The sequence below is a fragment of the Lepisosteus oculatus genome, chromosome 2 (assembly GCF_040954835.1).
Source record: "Lepisosteus oculatus isolate fLepOcu1 chromosome 2, fLepOcu1.hap2, whole genome shotgun sequence".
NCBI classification, from domain to species: Eukaryota; Metazoa; Chordata; class Actinopteri; order Semionotiformes; family Lepisosteidae; genus Lepisosteus; species Lepisosteus oculatus.
In genome coordinates, this window is record NC_090697.1 from 72,495,721 (window position 1) to 72,513,594 (window position 17,874).

Genomic DNA, 17,874 nt, shown 5'->3' on the forward strand with positions numbered 1-17,874 from the left:
TTACCTTTTATGTTACGAAGAACTGCATTTCTGTGTTTACATTGTAAAAAAATCTCAAAATTAAATTACCAAGCTATGTTAGGTTCTGAAGAGATTCGAGTATCATTAAGCTGTGGTCAGAAGGGTAACATTTTTAATTCTTTAGAGATTTTCTTTTTCCTTCAGCCATACAGTATTTTGAAGACCTGTGTGTGCTCATGAGCTTGTGATGGCTTGATTTCACATATTTGTAACTGTAAAGGATTCTGTGATTCAAGCATATGGAAACCGTTATACAGTATTGACCACGTTTTCTTGTTAATTAGAAAATTATTTGCAGAAAATAAAGATACATTAACAATAAATAAAATTAAGCATTATTTTGTTTTGGGTGAGATCTGTGACAAATGTGTAGTTAAATAACATTATTTGCATTTCTACTAGTACCAGACCTTTTGTATGTCCTATAACAATGGTTTAGTTTTGCTACTTCTCTTTACTGGCATACTTACATAAAGCTGCCAGTTGTATTATTAATAGATTTCCCCGACACAAAGGGGAAAAAATGCTCAACTGCCTCTCTCAAATTGAAAGTCCGCAGGGGAGGAGAAATAATTCAGCCCCTGTGCTATCTTCATTTGTAATTCATCTCTGCCTACAGCCTCCCTGGGATTCCTTCCAGTTACTGCTTCATTCCACAACTTGCTCCCATCCCTGGACTTCAGGGTCATGTGCCCTGCCTATCGGGGGGAACATCTGGGCAGCTGTGCGTGCACCAGCCAGTCCGCCATAAGTCCAGATGTGGCAGACTGCAGAGCTGAAAGACAAGGAGGTGCCAGCGGAGAAAGACGACTGAATGCCATGCCAAGCTGAGAAAATAAAAAATAACCACCGTGCTGCATCATCAAGACGGAGCAAGGAAGCGTCAGCTCACCAGCCTCGTTCAAAAGGCTTGAAATGAAATGTAGCCGAATCCGGTCTTAAAACGCAGCCTTCCATTCCAAAATATCCCACAGAAATGAATGAAAAAATCACAAAACCTCTGGGAGCATGAGACAATTCACTTACGTCAAATAACGTTATAGTTGAAAAATGTTTAGATGCTGTACATTTGTAAAAAATCTGAAATTTATCTGTATTTAACATTAACTGATGTTTCTTAGAATCAGCACTGCAGAGGCGTGGAGGGTGTAACAGATGAACACTGTGGCTCTGTCCAATATGACATTTACAACATTCAGCTTAACCCAATTTAAATCACAGCATTAACACAATTTAATGTTTTAGTCAAGACTCGCTAGCAATTTTAATTTTCGAGCTTCTGCAAATTCCATGATTTAATCTTTTGCCGTTATTAACTTCGTCACAATGGAGTTTTGAAATGATGCCTATTAGTTTGTGTGATGATGCCCTCTTCATCACCAAAAAGACCATAAAACACAGGAGAGGTGCAAAGTCCTTTTCAGACAATAGGGGACTAGATGATGTGAGAGCAAAACACTCTGTGGTCAGACCTGGGGCGAAAAAGGACTTGCATGGTTGAAGAATCACTGTATGGCATGGCAACAAGGAGACAGAGAGCTGTGGCACAAGGGAGACAGAAGCATGGAGATGAGTGAACTGGAGTGGTCTTATCCAGCCCAGTTTTAGGCTCAAACCATACTACTCAAGTGGCTGCTGTCCCTACACTCCCTGGTCTGTAACACCACCCTCTCCCAGCATTGTTAAAAGCTTGCATTACCACACTACCTTAGGCATTTTCAAAATGTATTGCTCTACAGCAAAATATCAACCTTTTATTTGATAAGCCTTTGGAAAGGAGGGGAAAAAATTCCTTGGTCACAAGCTTTTAATGATGTCTATATAACCCATTTTCCTGCTGATAAAACCACGATACTGTATGAAAAGTAACAAATAAATCCTCACGATGCAAGTTTAAGAGTCCTTATGTGGCTCTTGAATGTTTCTTTTCGATTATATTAGTTTATTAGATATATTATCTGCAGTATTAGAATTTTTTTTTCTCTTCTAAAAAACCAAGCAAGGAAGAGATGCAGGTTGGCTAGAGAGATGCGCTTGCACTTGTCCACACAGACGGACCCATCACTCAAAGGCAAAACAGAAAGAAATTCAACAGTTTTATTGAATTCAACCCTCACCATAAATAACACCACTTCCCTTGTCACAATTGAATAGACATTCGTCTCTGAGGGGTGAACCACAAGACACAACCCAAGCCACTATTAGTAGTTACAAGGAACTGTATTTTGTCAGGACAGCATACATACATAAGTTTGGAAAGGAGAAAACACATTTCTAAACATGGAATTATGATCTATTTAAAAACAGCCAGTGAAAACAAAACAGGCTGCATCCATCTCGATGTACTACAAGGCTTTCGTGTCCATTTCGTAAGATACAGACCAGCATTCAAAAGCTTTGGTTAAGAAAACTCCTTTGTTATGTCCAGTTCTACGCATAATTAGTGTCCTCTATACAGCATTTAAGATCTAGCCAAACCCCCCCAATGCCAGCTTCAGAGCAGCATGCAGACTTCTACACTGGTCCAACACATGCAATTCAGGTAGGATGTGCAGGCAAAGTTCAACTGAGAGAAATAGCACAGTCAGATCTCTAAGACCCTTTATTTCCAGTTTTGATTGTCTGCTGATCTGCTTGCCTTTGGACAGAATTGAAGTGGAGGCATTTTCTTAATGAGACCATAATGGAAAAAAGAATATTAAAGTTGAGTTCAATTGCACACGTTGCATGAGCAAGTGCGTTAATATGAACTGATTCTCCAGTTTCATTCCAACTCCTTTTGCTACCCACCGGCATCACTAAATGAGAGAAATAAAACAGGCTGCCTCATGATGGCTGACTGCTGCTTAAAAGGCAAGTAAGTAAGCAATAAATACACATTGATAGTGCATATCGTTTCATTATTTTAGCACGGGACACAAACGTCCATGCTCTGTAGTAACCACCCACAAAATGAATCTGCATGAGCCACGTTCTGATGATCCTAATACAGGTTTTCATTGTGCTGCACCTGAATTGGCTGACTAGCCCGTGTAGAACCCTGCTTGTGTCTACAGAACTAGGTAACATTCACATAAAGTAACAAAGAGAACATGCCTCGTTAGCAATTGCATTAGCAAAACTTGACACGTACCATCCAATTGTCTTTTTTCTCCCCCAGCGTCTAATTTAAATTGTCTTTAAGATCCCGTGAGTTAAGGAGACTGTTAAAATGTGTACCCCCACTCCAAGCGCTCCTGCATGCGAACCTAACCAGCAAACGATTCGAGTCACTGAGAGGGAGGGTGAAAATTGGGCAATGGGGGAGGGGTGTCACAAAGATCAGGAACTCTGCGACAGGGATTTGGTCCAACAACTACATTAAAATCTCACACAGGGCGGCAAGGTGTGGGCAGGCTTTGTGACAGCCCCTCTTCCTTCATTTCTACTTCCAGAGAAAACCAGAGACTCCGATGAGGAAGCCTTCTGAGTGTCAAGGTGGAAAAACAGTGTCAAGACTGTGACATCTCAGAAAGGGGGTGGTCTTGTTGTTATACTCAAGTCTGTACTAAATATCAGTGCAAAATAATCTTGGCAGATCACTCACAGCAACTGCTCCCAGTGCATCCTGATCAGAATCATTACCAGGCCCTGAGCTCCTGAGCTCCTACATGCAGCCTGAAGGACGCTACAGAAACCAGTAAGTAAGACCTACCGGGACTTTGCCCTTGAGTTTCCTATTCTAGCCTTCTGACGATGCTGGTATAAGTATGCTTCTTACTCAGCTAACTAAGCTGGGTCACAGCAAATTAAATAAAATCTAAACCCATGCCTGACAGGCGAGCAATTTACCAAACATGCACATATTGAAACCAGGGCCAATGTCTTCCAGAACCTACCAGCATATCTTTGGACTGTGGGAGGAAACCAGATCACCTGGAGGAAACCCACAGAAATACTGGGAGAACATACAAATGCCACATAGAGTGCACTGAAGGGAATGATTTGACTTGCAAAATGTTTTGGCTCTGGTGCAAAATTAGCTTTTTGCAATTCCAAATAAACCCCAAATCTTCATAAGTAACATCCAAAGGAAAACAAAAGTATTCACTTTAGCTTTTATACACCCACATATTCATTGCATGTTTTCATTTACATCTGGATCGTTAAACGTGAACACCAACATGCAGACACGAGGGAGGAAAAAATATTCGCGGTTTGTGTCCAAAGGAAAGAGTTTGTTCCCTCTCTCCTTTAGCTGTGTTCTGGGTTTTATCATATAGTCAGCTTTGGGAGGTTTAATAGGAAAGATAATTAAGGATGATTATTTCCCCCTTTGGTGTACAAAATAACAACCCGCATGATGCATGGGTTTACAGATTTCTTCGTGTGGATGGAGAACGGACCCGATTGTTCACGTTTTTGAAAGGTACAAACAAGATAACAGTTCACTCTTGCGGAGAAAAGGAGCCTGTGACATGCGAGTCAAGCTCTTCTTAGAGGGCTGGCAAAGACAACCTTCAGCAAGAACTACAGTAATTTATGGAAGTGGATTTGAAATTGAAGACAGGAGGCACTTCTTTACACAGAGTAGTGGAATAAGTGACAAAACTGTAACTGGGCAGGAGATCATTAGGATCCATTGGGAATTGGCATGAAGTGCTTGGATCAATACACTGTGAAGGTCCTAACAGCTCCATAACTTTGATTAAATTCTTATGCTAATGGCTCCTACCCAGAACACACTAAAATCTGAATCCTTGGTCTGCTTTCAGGGCGAAGACGCCTTTACCAATTGAAAGCCTATAGCCCTGACAAACTCAGAGCCCAGCCCACCCCAGGAAACGCTTGCTTCAGGACTCCCCTTGGCTCAGACTGGGGTACTCTGTTTTAAAACAGGCCAGGGTAGATGCCTACATACATTGATTCATAGTACATTCCTTCACATTTGCTCAACACCCACCCATTCCTTCATGTTTCATGTACAGAGTGGAGGCAGAAACACATTTAACTACGAAACGCAATCTCCAAATGAATAGTGTAACCGAAAGCAAACTGCTTCACAGGTCTAAAAGTGTCTGTAACAAAATTGTCCCACACCTTGCCAGTCTGAACAACAACAAACCTGATAAAGACATAAAATAAAAAAATATTAAATTCTATGCTCACGATTCAGAAAGGTTCTCCAGTTTTACAGAACAATGCAGAAGAAAGAGGAAAGATTCAATGCATACTGTATACTACCTGGGGGAGCACTACATTACACAGAAATGGATGTGGTACTGTACAACACGCATAGAAAATCTGAAACCTCATCTAAAATAATGTGTTTTTGTTTGATTGAATTTTCTCTCATTTTTACAGCTGCTATTGAGTGAACGATGTGTCAGTAGAGCCGTGTCCCTCCAGGCCGAGGGCTTCATTCCACAGTCACAGACTTGGCCAGGTTTCTGGGGCAGTCCACCTGCAGGGAGAAGAAGACCACATGGTGAGCAACGGGCTGCACCCACTACACACACCCAGGAGCAAAGAGTCACCCGGCCCCTCTGTGTGCCCTCCAGCTCAAACAACGGTACCATCTAGCCACACTGGCTGAAACATCGACAGAAATTACTTAGAATCAGCCACCTGATTGCATTGCAAAACACTTTTCATTCTACCACATGAGCAAAGAAGTAGATTTAAATCAATATGAACATTTAAGGAGCTTGAATTTGTGTTGTCTTTACACAGTTTTGCAATGATTATACCACAGATTTATTGTTTTATTATGCTTTCCTTTGCTTTGCTACACTTTCGGATTTAGTTTCTACACTTTAGTTTCCAGAAGTTTATCACTGTACCCTATCATACAAATGGAGGTGTTAAACTACATTTATGAACTCTTCATCACCACGGTGAAATGGGATTCTCGGTCCCTCACACCTGCTGGTCTTGGTTCCAGCTGAACTCTCAGTTATACCACTGAACCCTTATTTGACCAGATGAAAAGTTTCATTTCAACTCTTCCACTGCTCTCAGTGCCTCAACATGTTGGGAGTCTGCTTTTCATAACTTAAGGGGATAGATGCTTATCTAAGCAGTTAACCTTGAGCTGTAAAAAACAACAACTCCCCAATATCATATCCTCACCCTGTCTAGCAATTCCATTAACACCATGACACAGTAGCTCTGCTTCTTAAGGGACATTGGAAATAATAATCCTATGGTGGGAATAATTCTGTGTGCGCTGATCATTGTATCATACGTCATTCCACAAGACAGGACCAGCTTGTTTCAAGGACTGCAGATGTACCCAAGAGCAGCTCAAAAGATGTAAGCACCAGCATCTTAGGAATAAGCTTTGTTTAACCCAATCGCTTTGACCCCTCACACTGGCCTCTCTCAGCTTTACATACCATACTGCATGATCAGACTAACTCGCACCTCAGTTTTAGGCATTAGATGACACTCCTGTGAACCAGTGCCCACTGAGAGTTCATGCATGTCTGTTTGAGTGTGTACGTCTGTGTGCGCAGTCACTGAAACAGCTGCCCAGTAAAAGGAACCCTCTTATCTACATTTCAAGCAGATGTACTTACTGACCCTTCTATAACCTTGTTCCAAAGTTCCAATGTTTTCACCATATTTATTCAAGCCAAATGGGAAGGATTCCTTTCTCTCAACATTTCAGTAATTGGTGATCCTTGTCAGGATTTTTTGTTGATTTAATTTGAAGTTACACTGATCTTCTTTCAGAGGTGATCCTGGTATCATTTGCACTGGGTTTTGCAATATGTGGAGCCTTTGGTGTCAACAGATTGACATTTCTAAAGCAGTGAGCTCTGATGTACTGCATTGAAGGGTACAATCCACAGGAGCCACAGAGCAAACCGAAAAGTCCAAAATTACGCAACTAGTTTTGGATCACTGCTGAGTGTTTTTAGAAATTGAATCATTTGTTGAGAGAAGTTTGCAACAAACTAGTCCTGATGTTTATAAAGAATTAGAACACATTTTCTTCTTGGAAAAATGGTCACCAAGCTCAAAAAAGCAGTAAGTGTATCAATCTTCTCCCAGCACCTTCACTGTACTGTATCTGAACTCAATGTTCAGAGCACAGACATTACATGGTTGATTGAACATTTATTTTTAATGGGTATTTTGCCCAGTCTTGAGGTTTCTGCATATGTTGCATTAATGACATATGCCACCCACATGGAAATCATATACTAATCAATGGCCGAGATTTGGTGTAGCCAATTATTACTCAATACAACTAGTAACTCCAGGCTGGCACTGTCCTGGGACATTGAGATAGCTGTGGCTAGCTTTTTAATTGTGGCATTCTGAAATGCTTTATGGCCACCCTGAACAGGAACGCAGTTATCACTAATAACACCCATAGGCTCAGAGTGTATAGTACATCTTGGCTTCAGTTTGGTTATCTCTGTGCTTTCTGCACTGGAAGCCACGGGCCCAGAATGCAGATCACCTTGTGGGCTTCCTTTGACACCACACTTCACAGCAGAGACTGAGAACATTTCATTGTGGAGAGCAGGGCTCAAACTTCACTTTACACTCTCGTGTGAGGTCACTGGTGAGTGCTTTTTTCATTTAAACCTGTTAATAATACAGTAGTTCTGTAACACATGCAACCTAAGTAAGTTTATATTTCTTATGTTATGTTAAGATTTCTTAAGATAACTGTTTTTTTTTACCTAGCAGCTTCGTAAAAAATATTGTCCGATGTCAGAACAAAACAAAATGTTCATTTATTTTTCATAGAAAATGTATCTTAAAAGAGTGGTAAGTATTTTTTTACAGTTTGAAAATCAAATTAATCTATGAGTTTTCTTTGGCAGGAGATGTTTTAAGAGTGGAAATCTAATTAATGATGAGGTTCCAAATCAACTGAAAAAACATGGCTTTTTATTGTTCATTTTAAAGGGAACTTTCTGTCCAAAAAAAAAAATTAAATAAGAATCGACCTCCTCAGTACAGCCTCCTGACACAAACAAGATATTTTCAGAATCTGCTTTTCAGAAAGAGCATTATTACAGATTAAGGAATTTTCTTGGCATTTCTAATGAATAATAATTAATAATTGCTTACACTTCTATACCGCTTTCTGGACACTCTACTCAAAGCACTTTACTGGTAATAGGGACTCCCCTCCATCACCACCAATGTGCAATTCAGAGATGGGAGTTATTATTAGGCCATGATTGGTTAGGGCCAATGGTAAATTTGGCCACCCCCACTCTTTTCAAGAAACGCCCTGGGATTTTTAATGACCACAGAGAGTCAGGACCTCGGTTTTACATCTCATCAGATGGACAGCGCCTTTTTACAGTTTCATGTCCCCGTCACTATACTGGGGAATTAGGACCTACATAGACTGCAGGGTGAGCACCACCTGCTGGCCCCATTAACACCTCTTCCAACAGCAACCTTAGCCTTTCCCAGGAGGTCTCCCATCCAGGTACTGACCAGGCTCACACCTGCTTAGCTTCAGTAGGTTGCCAATTGTGAGTTGCAGGGTAAAATGTCTGCTGACTGGCTTTATTCTGGGATACGATTTCTACATTTTGCTGGATATCTGCAAAAACACCTCAGATACATGGTTCCAGTGTGCCATGTTCTTGAAAATGATCTAAGCACCAGATCTTGGGAAACGGAACTTGGGCTACAAGTGGAGGGGACAGTCAAGGCAGGGAGGAGGAGGCCTGTATCACTCACATCATAGCCCCGTAGCACAGCCAGGTGGAAGGACAGCAGCTGCAGGGGAATGACGCTGAGGACGCCCTGGAGGCAGTCCACGCAGTGTGGCACCTTGATGGTCCGGCTGGAGTTCTTGATGGTCTCATAATCGTCCTTGTCACAGATTACAATGGGTCGGCCCTATAACAACAATCACAAACGGGGTTGCAGCCATTCCAATAGCTTGTAGAAATGCCATGGTTTTTAAATATGGTGTATAAGAAAATCACAGAAATGTATTCCAGGTTTACTCTATTCTGGTTGGCACAGCACCGAAAAGCAGACTGAAGTATTGTGAGAGCAAGATAAATATCTTGCACATTTTCTGGGAAACGTTGTATAGCTACTGCAGTTCAAAGTCAAGAGCATCTCTGAATTATCACCTCCTAAAGCTTTCGAAAAAATTCTCAGCATCCTGTCTGGCAATGAATCCATACCGGAAAGAAAAGGAGATGACCTTTAGAAATTTCAGGAACTGAGATCATTGTTCATCATAACTACAGATACGAATGGGGTAAAAAAAAAAACTTCTGAAAACAGTTTGCTTAAATGAAAAGCAGTCCCTCTCACCTGTCTGGCCACCACTTGCTGCAGTGCGTTCTGACACTTGGTGTAGGTGTGGTCTCTCATGATTATCATGATGACAGGCATCAGCTTGTCCACCAGCGCCAGGGGCCCATGCTTCAGCTCCCCGGCCAGAATCCCCTCCGAGTGCATGTACGTGATCTCTTTTATTTTCTACATGTGGGAGAAGAGGAAGTACCTTTCAAGCTCGTTAAGTGCTGAAAAAAGGGGCATACTTGGAACAAATCGCTTCCACTGTTTTGTTAAAACGAACTCCCTAGGAACATTCAAGAAAGGCTCGGTAAGATTCTTGGTTGATTTAGCTCCTAGATTAAGGTCCAAACAAGCAAGATAAGCAGAAGAGCAAAAGGTCACATTGTCAAAATTTAAGACCATGAACACAAGGTTAATATTTATTCACTTCCCTAAGAGTTAGTATTTAGTAGATCCTTTTGTGACAGGGAGAAAACTGACAAGCAGCCTCCTGGTAGTATTCCAGGAGATTCTGGCACTTCTGAGGTGGGATTCTTGACCACTCCTCAAGGCAACATTGCTCTAGACCTTTGATTTCTGTTTGTGAGCTGCATTCTTGAGTTCAAACTCCAAACGTTCAACAAGAGGGAGGCCTGGAGTTTGAGATGGCCAATCGAGAACACTTATTTTGTGTGCTTTTAACCATTTCTTTGTCAATTGGAATCATTGTAGCAGATGTTTGGTCAAAATGTACTTGTATGTGTTGGATTTCAATATCTCACGTGTCTTTATAAGGTCTCCAGTATCCATAGATGCAAAATCATCCCAAAACATAATACACACCCAACAATATTTCATTGTGGGAGCAAATACTTTCACAACATTTCTGTGCATCTCATGGGGAGCAAGCTGGGGTATGTGAAAACACAAATTCCTAATACAAGAAATTGTATAGGGCTAATAAAGTGATTTGATAAATGACCATTTGTGTACAGTCACAGAGCTCTCTGACCACTGTGAAAATACACGCTGCTACAGAAATATTGTGTTACCTCTTTTTATGCCCCAGGGAAATGGGAAACTATATATATATATAAACTATAATTCCGGATATGCACTCCCATAGGGCAGAATGTTATTATTGGATTTTATTTAATGGAATACTTTGGGGTGAATAAATGTGACCTTCATGTTTTCTGGAATTCAATTATGGTTTTATTCTGTGCAATGCTATTGTGATGAAACCATAAAACTTTTAGATTTGTTTTATCCAGTGCACATTATACTATCTGTTACTCATTTCATTACAAGATGCTTTTAATTCCTATTTTGTAGGCTATATGAATAATTCTGGAGGGCTCTGTATCTGTTTGCGCAGTGTCAGATTCAATGTCCCCTACTGATTTCCAAGCACTGGCACCTCCTGAGGGGTTTAGAAGAGGTTCCTGGAAGGGTGAAATGGGATGGTCTGGGGTGATGAAACATTTCCATGTAAAAACAACACAGCAGGAGTTCATTACTTTTGCATCAAGTGGACGTCTACGAAGCAGAATTATTTACGTAAAAAAAAGTATTAAAAATAATAGACACTTGAGTGTTGCCTTAATTATTTCCTGTTTGTAATTCAGAGCTCTGATTAAAACCACACATGGAAGATTTTCAGACATTTTGGGGAAAAAAAACACCAAAATGATTTGCTAACAAGGTGTAGTTTTGTAAAATCTTCCCAGACATGCAGACAAAGGCATCAGTGAGATAGTGGTTGGAGCTCTGGACTTGTAAACTGCAAGGCAGCTGGTTCTAAGCTTGTGTGGTACCAGCCCTGAGCAAGGCATTTCACACACATGGCTCCAGAAAACAATGCCCACTGAAGTACTGAAGAAAGTTGCTGTGGCACGAATGTACAAAAAATTAAAAAGGTGCCACTGGGAAGAAGCACAACAACAGGAAATGTTCTAGACCCTCCTGGATAGTCCTGGCTCTAGGATCAAATCAATTCATACAACTTTAACAAAACATGCCAATTTCTTTTTTTGTTTTAACTTGGAATACAATCCAAGTTCAGAGCAGAACTGAAAATATAGTTGTCTTGTACACTTTGTAATGTGTTGCATTGTAATCTGGAATAATCAGACTCAACTCTAAATTTATGATTTCAAGTTGGATCCTAGGTTTCTTTCATGACATGCAGTTTGTGCCAAATTTATTTGTGCCCTTGAGAAACTGATATTTGGTTTCTACCCAAAAATAAACTATACATTCAGGCCTGAATTTATAATAAATAAAACAATAGGAAAAATGTAAGATTTTCAATACAGGATATCACAAAAACAAATCTTTCCAAACAGTTTTTTCCAAATACATAATATTCAGAATCATTTGCACCACAGCAATCATCTTATTGATTCTCTTACATAACAGAGAACACGTTTTCCGTAGCTTTTTTATTAGTTTCAGGCACTTCCTACAAGGGAAACAGGACTCCGGATAGAAAGGGGTGAGGAATGTGTACTGAAGCACAATGTAAATTAAACTGTAAGTGTTAAGTCAATGGCTCAATGGGTCAATAGGGAGCACATAGGTGTGTTGACTGGCAGTTCCTTAGGATAACAATGTAATTTAATAAAATCCCAGGTACTCTGTGTTTGCTTTGAAGGAGGTGAATTAAAATTGCCTAAATGTGTTCAGTACAAATCTATATAAAAAGCTATCCAAAAAGACATGGTTTCAACTGATGCACGAACAGCAAAAGACACTGTATGTACACACCCCACCGACTAATGAAAACTGCCTGGTCCGCCTGTGAGAGAAGAAGCCCGGAGAATGAGCAGCTCTGCTTTAGCAATCAGACAGGCAGTAGGAAAGACCAGGAAACCAGCTCTGTTGGAAGGCAGAGAGGCACCTCAGAAGGACTAGGACCATTGTAGCACTCCAATCCCGCTGTCTAATAGCATCAGGAGGAAGCGCACCTCTGCTTGTTGGATTATCATCCAGAAACAAAAGAAATCCAAAGCATGAAAGCCTGAAGGCACTGACCAGAGCTCCCTCCAGACAGGTGGCGTAGTGGTACCCTCGGCCCATGATGAGGACACTCTTCTGCTGGTACAGCTCTGTGGCCAGCTTGTGGATCTCCTCGTCCAGGCTCAGGACCTCTTTGATCAGATCTAAAACACACCAGGGGAAAGAATGAACAAGCCTGCGCTTTGGCTAGGAACAGCAAGGAAAAAGCAAAACTGATGACAAGAACTTCTGGCATACATGGGTTCCAGCGTAATACAACTGAAGTCAAAGGCACCATGTTGAATCAGCCCAGCTCACTAGATCAAGAACATTTCCTATGCATTTATGAAAGATCCATCATCCAGGTTTCCCCTTACAAACCCAGTCTCTAGAAAGAACGTTCCTGGAAGCAGAGCCTTCCTTTCCTAACACCCAAGACCAGCACTTGCTTGAAACAAGTTAACTTGAACCAAGCACACCGAGAAATGGCTGGACAGAAATAGTCATTCTGTTGTCTTGCTGTGCAGCTCATTGCCAAAAAGCCTATTAACTGCTTCTACTGAAGCTGGACGTCAAAACATCTGTGCCGTTTCCAGTCCTTGCTGGTTTTTAACGCGTGTTGACAGCCTTTCTAAAAAATGAATGGGTAATCTAAACAGATCCTCTCTAATTGCTTCTGTTCCCATCATTCATAAGGCACATTCCATTAGCAAGCCAAAAAGTGCAAAGGATTACATTAAAAAAATCACATTAACAGCAAGAGCTGGAGAGCCCACATTTATCTAGACAGATAAAACGCCTAGAGCCCATATATTTGAGGTGCAAAAGTCTTAAGTCAGAGAGGTATCATTTATTATGCTCAAGCATCAATTTTATACCTCTGTTAGTAATTCAATTAGATAAAAGACTGTTATGGGATTGTTACCTCTGACGGTACTGACCCAGTACCTGTAAGCCTAGAGTCAAACCTGTTTGGACTATAGAGCTCAGCCTGAATGAGTGCATTTAATTATATAATAATATGATCAATTTTAGGAGCAGAAGTATAATTATTGTTATTACAGGGATAAGATATAAGTCAATCTTAGAGAAGCTGAAATGGCTTTTAATACCCCCACTCTTGGGTATCCCCAATAGCGCCATGAAATCTTTAATCAAAACAGGCTGTCAAACCTCTGGGCTTAACATCTCGGCTGAAAATCAGCCAAAGGTAGTTTTTTACCTGGCAGCACTCGGAGGCCCTGGATGATCTCTCTGCGGCGGGGCTGCATGGAGATGCGGTCATCACACATCAGCAGGGCGAACATGATGAGAGCCACAAACTGACTGGTGTAGGCCTGAAACACACACACAAAACAATGTGGTGAGAGGGGAGCAAGAGGCCTAATACCACCACCTAATCATCCAGGTGGATGCTGCACATTGGTGGTGGTGGTGGAGGGGAGTCCTCATTACCTGTAAAGCGCTTTGAGTGGAGTGTCCAGAAAAAGTGCTATATAAGTGTAAGCAATTATTATTATTATTATTATTATTATTATTAATTAATAACCCCAATATGGCTTTAGATCCTGTCACCAGGAACCTAGTAAAACCTGTGGCTAGTTGTGTCAACATAAGACATTTCAGCAGACAAAGACTCACAGTATTTGCAAAGGGCTGGTGTACATGCAGATCTGCTGTTTCTGTTATTCATACACATACAGAATTGACATTATGACACTCCCGGATCCTAAACTGTTAGATGCAAACTAACACATTCTGCAGATTTACCCAGTGATTGCCAAGGGCAAAGAGGCAGCTACAGGATTTAATGGACTACCCACAAAGCACAGCTGACAAACACCATGGAAAAATGGTCAAGATGCCAAAATACCAGTGCCAACATGGTCCAAGAAAAACACAAAAACGCATGCAGGTTCCAAAAGTGGAATTCAATTTTATTTTAGAATATTAATTGGCAATATTACAACTTGCATGGATATAGGGCCTTTCATTCCAAGAGCCTTGTGTTATCTGTTATTAGAGCGCAGCTCCCACGAGTCTTGTGTTGTGACTGCCCGGCAGTGAAGGTATAGGAGCAATGAGCTATTAGTAATTTAGCAGACGCTGTTATCAAAAGTGACTGAGATTACAAAGTGGGCAGTGGATTAACAGACTGTGCCTTAGAGCTACATGTAACAGGACTCAGCAAGGAGGGATAAATAACTTGCTCATTGCAGCACTTAGTGGCAAAGCAAGGCTCTCAAGGACATGCCTAATAAACCACTGTACTCATCAAGGAGACCACCTAGTACTCACTTTTTCTAGTGCCCTTTGGGAAAGCCTTCTCTGTCAATAACATAAAAAAGGCTGACTGAAAGACAGGTTCCAGTTTTGGGAGCTATATGTTATTCTGTGTCAGATGGGCCTCTTTTCCAAGGCAAAACGTACAAAAGAAGGACATAGTACTGGCACCAGGAGCTCAGTCTGGCAGAGAGACACACAAACAGCTCCATCCCGGACTAGACGCTAAGAAAACAGTCAGCTGCTCCAGGAAAATCCTACACATATTTCTGGAAGGAAATTTTATGCAATACTTCATCACCAAACCCTTTTTTAATTTTGTTCAACATTTCATTTGCAACTACAATATCCCCAGCTTGCACACTGTATTGCAGAACAAGAAGCAAAACATTTATTTTATTTTCTCTGACATTCCATGGTCCTTGAAGTGAGATTCATCTGTATTCTCCAGGGAGACTATTTCTATTGTCATGTGTTAGCCATTATCTGCACGTAGAACAAGTTGCAGCTTCTGAGTATTGAAATGCATGAATTAGAGGAAGACAGTAAAACTGCTGAACTGCACCCGCAGACCAAGGAAAAACAAATGTATCAACTTGATATTTGGGGCTATTTTTACTGCAAAATTCTCAAACACCTGCATTTTTAAATAAACAGAATTCTGCTCTCTGCACGATTCATGATGCAATAACTTCAACCTCTCTTGGACTGAATTGGTCTTAAACATTCCAAGTTTGGCAATCAAATTAACCAACTTCTAAAAAATAAACTAGGATGATCTCATCTCTGTATATAATTAAGAAAACACTGACAGCCAATCACGCAAAGCTCTTTAGATCCAGTCTCCAACACCTCCCTCTCGACCGAAAACAATCATAAAAATAAATGAACTCTACCACAAACTGGCATCAGAGCCTCACAGCACAGTTGGATTCCTATTGGTAATCCTGATACAGTGCAACAGACAAATACAAATACACGTCATTCGTTAAATAAATAAATTCAAATGTAAAATGTGAGGTTATCGGTACTCAATATTACAAAACAAATATCACCTCATTGTCAGATCACTTTCAATAACTGCTTATCCAATTCAAGGAAATGCTGGGTGCAAGTTGTGACACACCCTGGACAGGATGCCTGACTATTACAGGGCACCTACAAATACAAACATGCACTCATTCACACCAGGGCCAATTTTCCCAGAAGCCAATTAAAGAAGCAGCCTGTCTTTGGAGGAAATCAGAGCACCTGGAGGAGACCCACGTGAACACACAAACCCCATGCAGAGAACACCCCAGGAACCGGACACAGGGCCCCAGGGCTGCATGGCTGCAATTCAAACTACTGCACCACCGTGCTGCCACAAAACACATATGTCCAAGATCATCTGAATATTATTCGCCCTCCTGCAACCAGTATTTTATCTGTCCTACTTTGGTTTTGACAACAGAGAAGGTGAGTCCTGTAGCCTTTTAAAAGGCTCAAGTGCTTCTCAGTAAGAATTTTTCACCATCCGACCAGGCAGAGCTTCTCCAGCTTATTCAAATTTGCGCTTGTGAACCACTTCATGGCACAAACGGCGCATCAGATTTAGACCTGAAGAGTGTGATGCCCAACCAAGACTCGATTTTATACTTCCTTAAACATGTGACAGCAGATCTGGAGTACGCGCGGGTCGTTATCTTGCTGGAATGTCCATTTGTGACCTAACTGAAGGTCAGAGCAGAGGGAAGGGTGTTCCTTGAAAACAAAAATCTCCCCACATACTCTGGGATCCATCGATTTTACTATTCTAACAAGAGCTGCGGTACCAAAGGATACAAAATAGCCCAAACACACGAGACCCATGCTCATACAACACAGAAGTGATGATTCTTTCATCCAAAAACTTAGAATCCATCCAACCATATTATCTGGTCCATCCTGACTTGCCAATTATCCTACCAATGAGTTGCTATTGTGTTGTGATCTTTTCTTTCTAAGTAAATTGTGGAATTTTGCCAAAAGGAGATTCTGCCGTTTGTATAGTTTAAACTGTTGCCCATTCTTTTACTGGAAAACTACACTATAGCAGGAAGAAAGAACCCACATGACCAAACATAACATTGCCTAACAAGTGGGGTGTTTTATGAATTTATCTTCTAGACAAGCCAAGCTGGTGTCAGGACCTGATTTTCAACTTTAAATCTGACCTTATTTAATTTGCTTACTGTCCTAATTACGACAATTGGCACCCAAGCTTAACTAATCAAGCATCCAGCGCTCCTTCATTTAGTAACAATATTTTAACCTCACAGTTTGGACAATGGTTTTACTCAAAAAGGTTTAAATATTGTGCAGCTGGTGTTGGCCGAGACACAAGAACCTAAAGTACAGCTCATAAAATGAGAAATGGATCGAATGAATCAAAGTGCAGTGTAATGGGAGTTTTCTCTATTCCCCAAAGTCATATCTAATCACCACCTGTGCAATTAAACCCATCACTGCGACATCATGAATAATATCTAGAAAAAAACATTAAAACTGACTACACCCTCTTTTCTAGACTTGGCAGGCATCCCTGACTCATTAGATAGACATCACTTTCATTTCAAGAACTGTCAGATAGATTTTTTTTGGTCCTCTCATATAGTACATACAGTCCATACAGTCCATTCCTGTAATGTACAGTTTTAAACATATTCAGTCTTAGGACCAAGACAGCAAGAAGATTTATCTTCCCCATCTCAAGACAGGCAACAGACGGTCTTAAATCTGCTCTGCCAGAAACTCGTGAATGTTATGTGATTTATTGTTTTGGGATCTGAAGATGAAGAACACGTGAAAAAATAAAACAGAAGTGTTGCCACAATTGTTTCAATAATTGAGCCAGTGGTTCATTTGGAGAAACAATAAATAATTTGCCTCAATTCTCTCTCCGCATGTCCATTCTGTGTGTGCTTTGCTTGACTTCATCATTGCTTCTACTGCTTAGCATCTTTCTGCTGATGCTTAAACTGTTTCTGCAGTGTAACCTTCAGAAAGAGAAAGTGGAAGCTTTCAATTTTTGCTCTGCATCTGTCAGGGACAGGACTAAAGCTATTATAGAGAAAGGCTGGCTGTGATTGTGTTACTACTGTGGCCTGTGTGCCACTGCACAGACCTCAACTAGCTGTATTTCACTGTACAGACACAAACTCCACAGAGCACCTCCCATCAAAACCAACCTCAAGCCCTTCACGATATAACCAAGAGACACAAATACCTGGCAGAAATTAAACATAATTAAAAAAATGTAAACACTGATGATACAGACAATGCACTAAACTT

At 40.9% G+C, this 17,874-nt stretch overlaps 1 protein-coding gene across 1 annotated transcript in view; it reads right to left on the bottom strand.

The window, feature by feature from the left end:
- Positions 1-2,104: 2,104 nt before the first annotated feature.
- gfpt1 (glutamine--fructose-6-phosphate transaminase 1) overlaps positions 2,105-17,874 on the bottom strand; it is a 36,963-nt gene continuing 21,193 nt past the window's right edge. The window contains exons 15-19 of the mRNA XM_006625478.3: positions 13,502-13,616; positions 12,316-12,443; positions 9,313-9,480; positions 8,722-8,883; positions 2,105-5,464 (exon numbers count right to left, since the gene is read on the bottom strand). Of these exons, the coding sequence (XP_006625541.1) occupies positions 5,420-5,464; positions 8,722-8,883; positions 9,313-9,480; positions 12,316-12,443; positions 13,502-13,616 (618 nt within the window). The 3' untranslated portion in view covers positions 2,105-5,419. The remainder of the gene's footprint in view (positions 5,465-8,721; positions 8,884-9,312; positions 9,481-12,315; positions 12,444-13,501; positions 13,617-17,874) is intronic.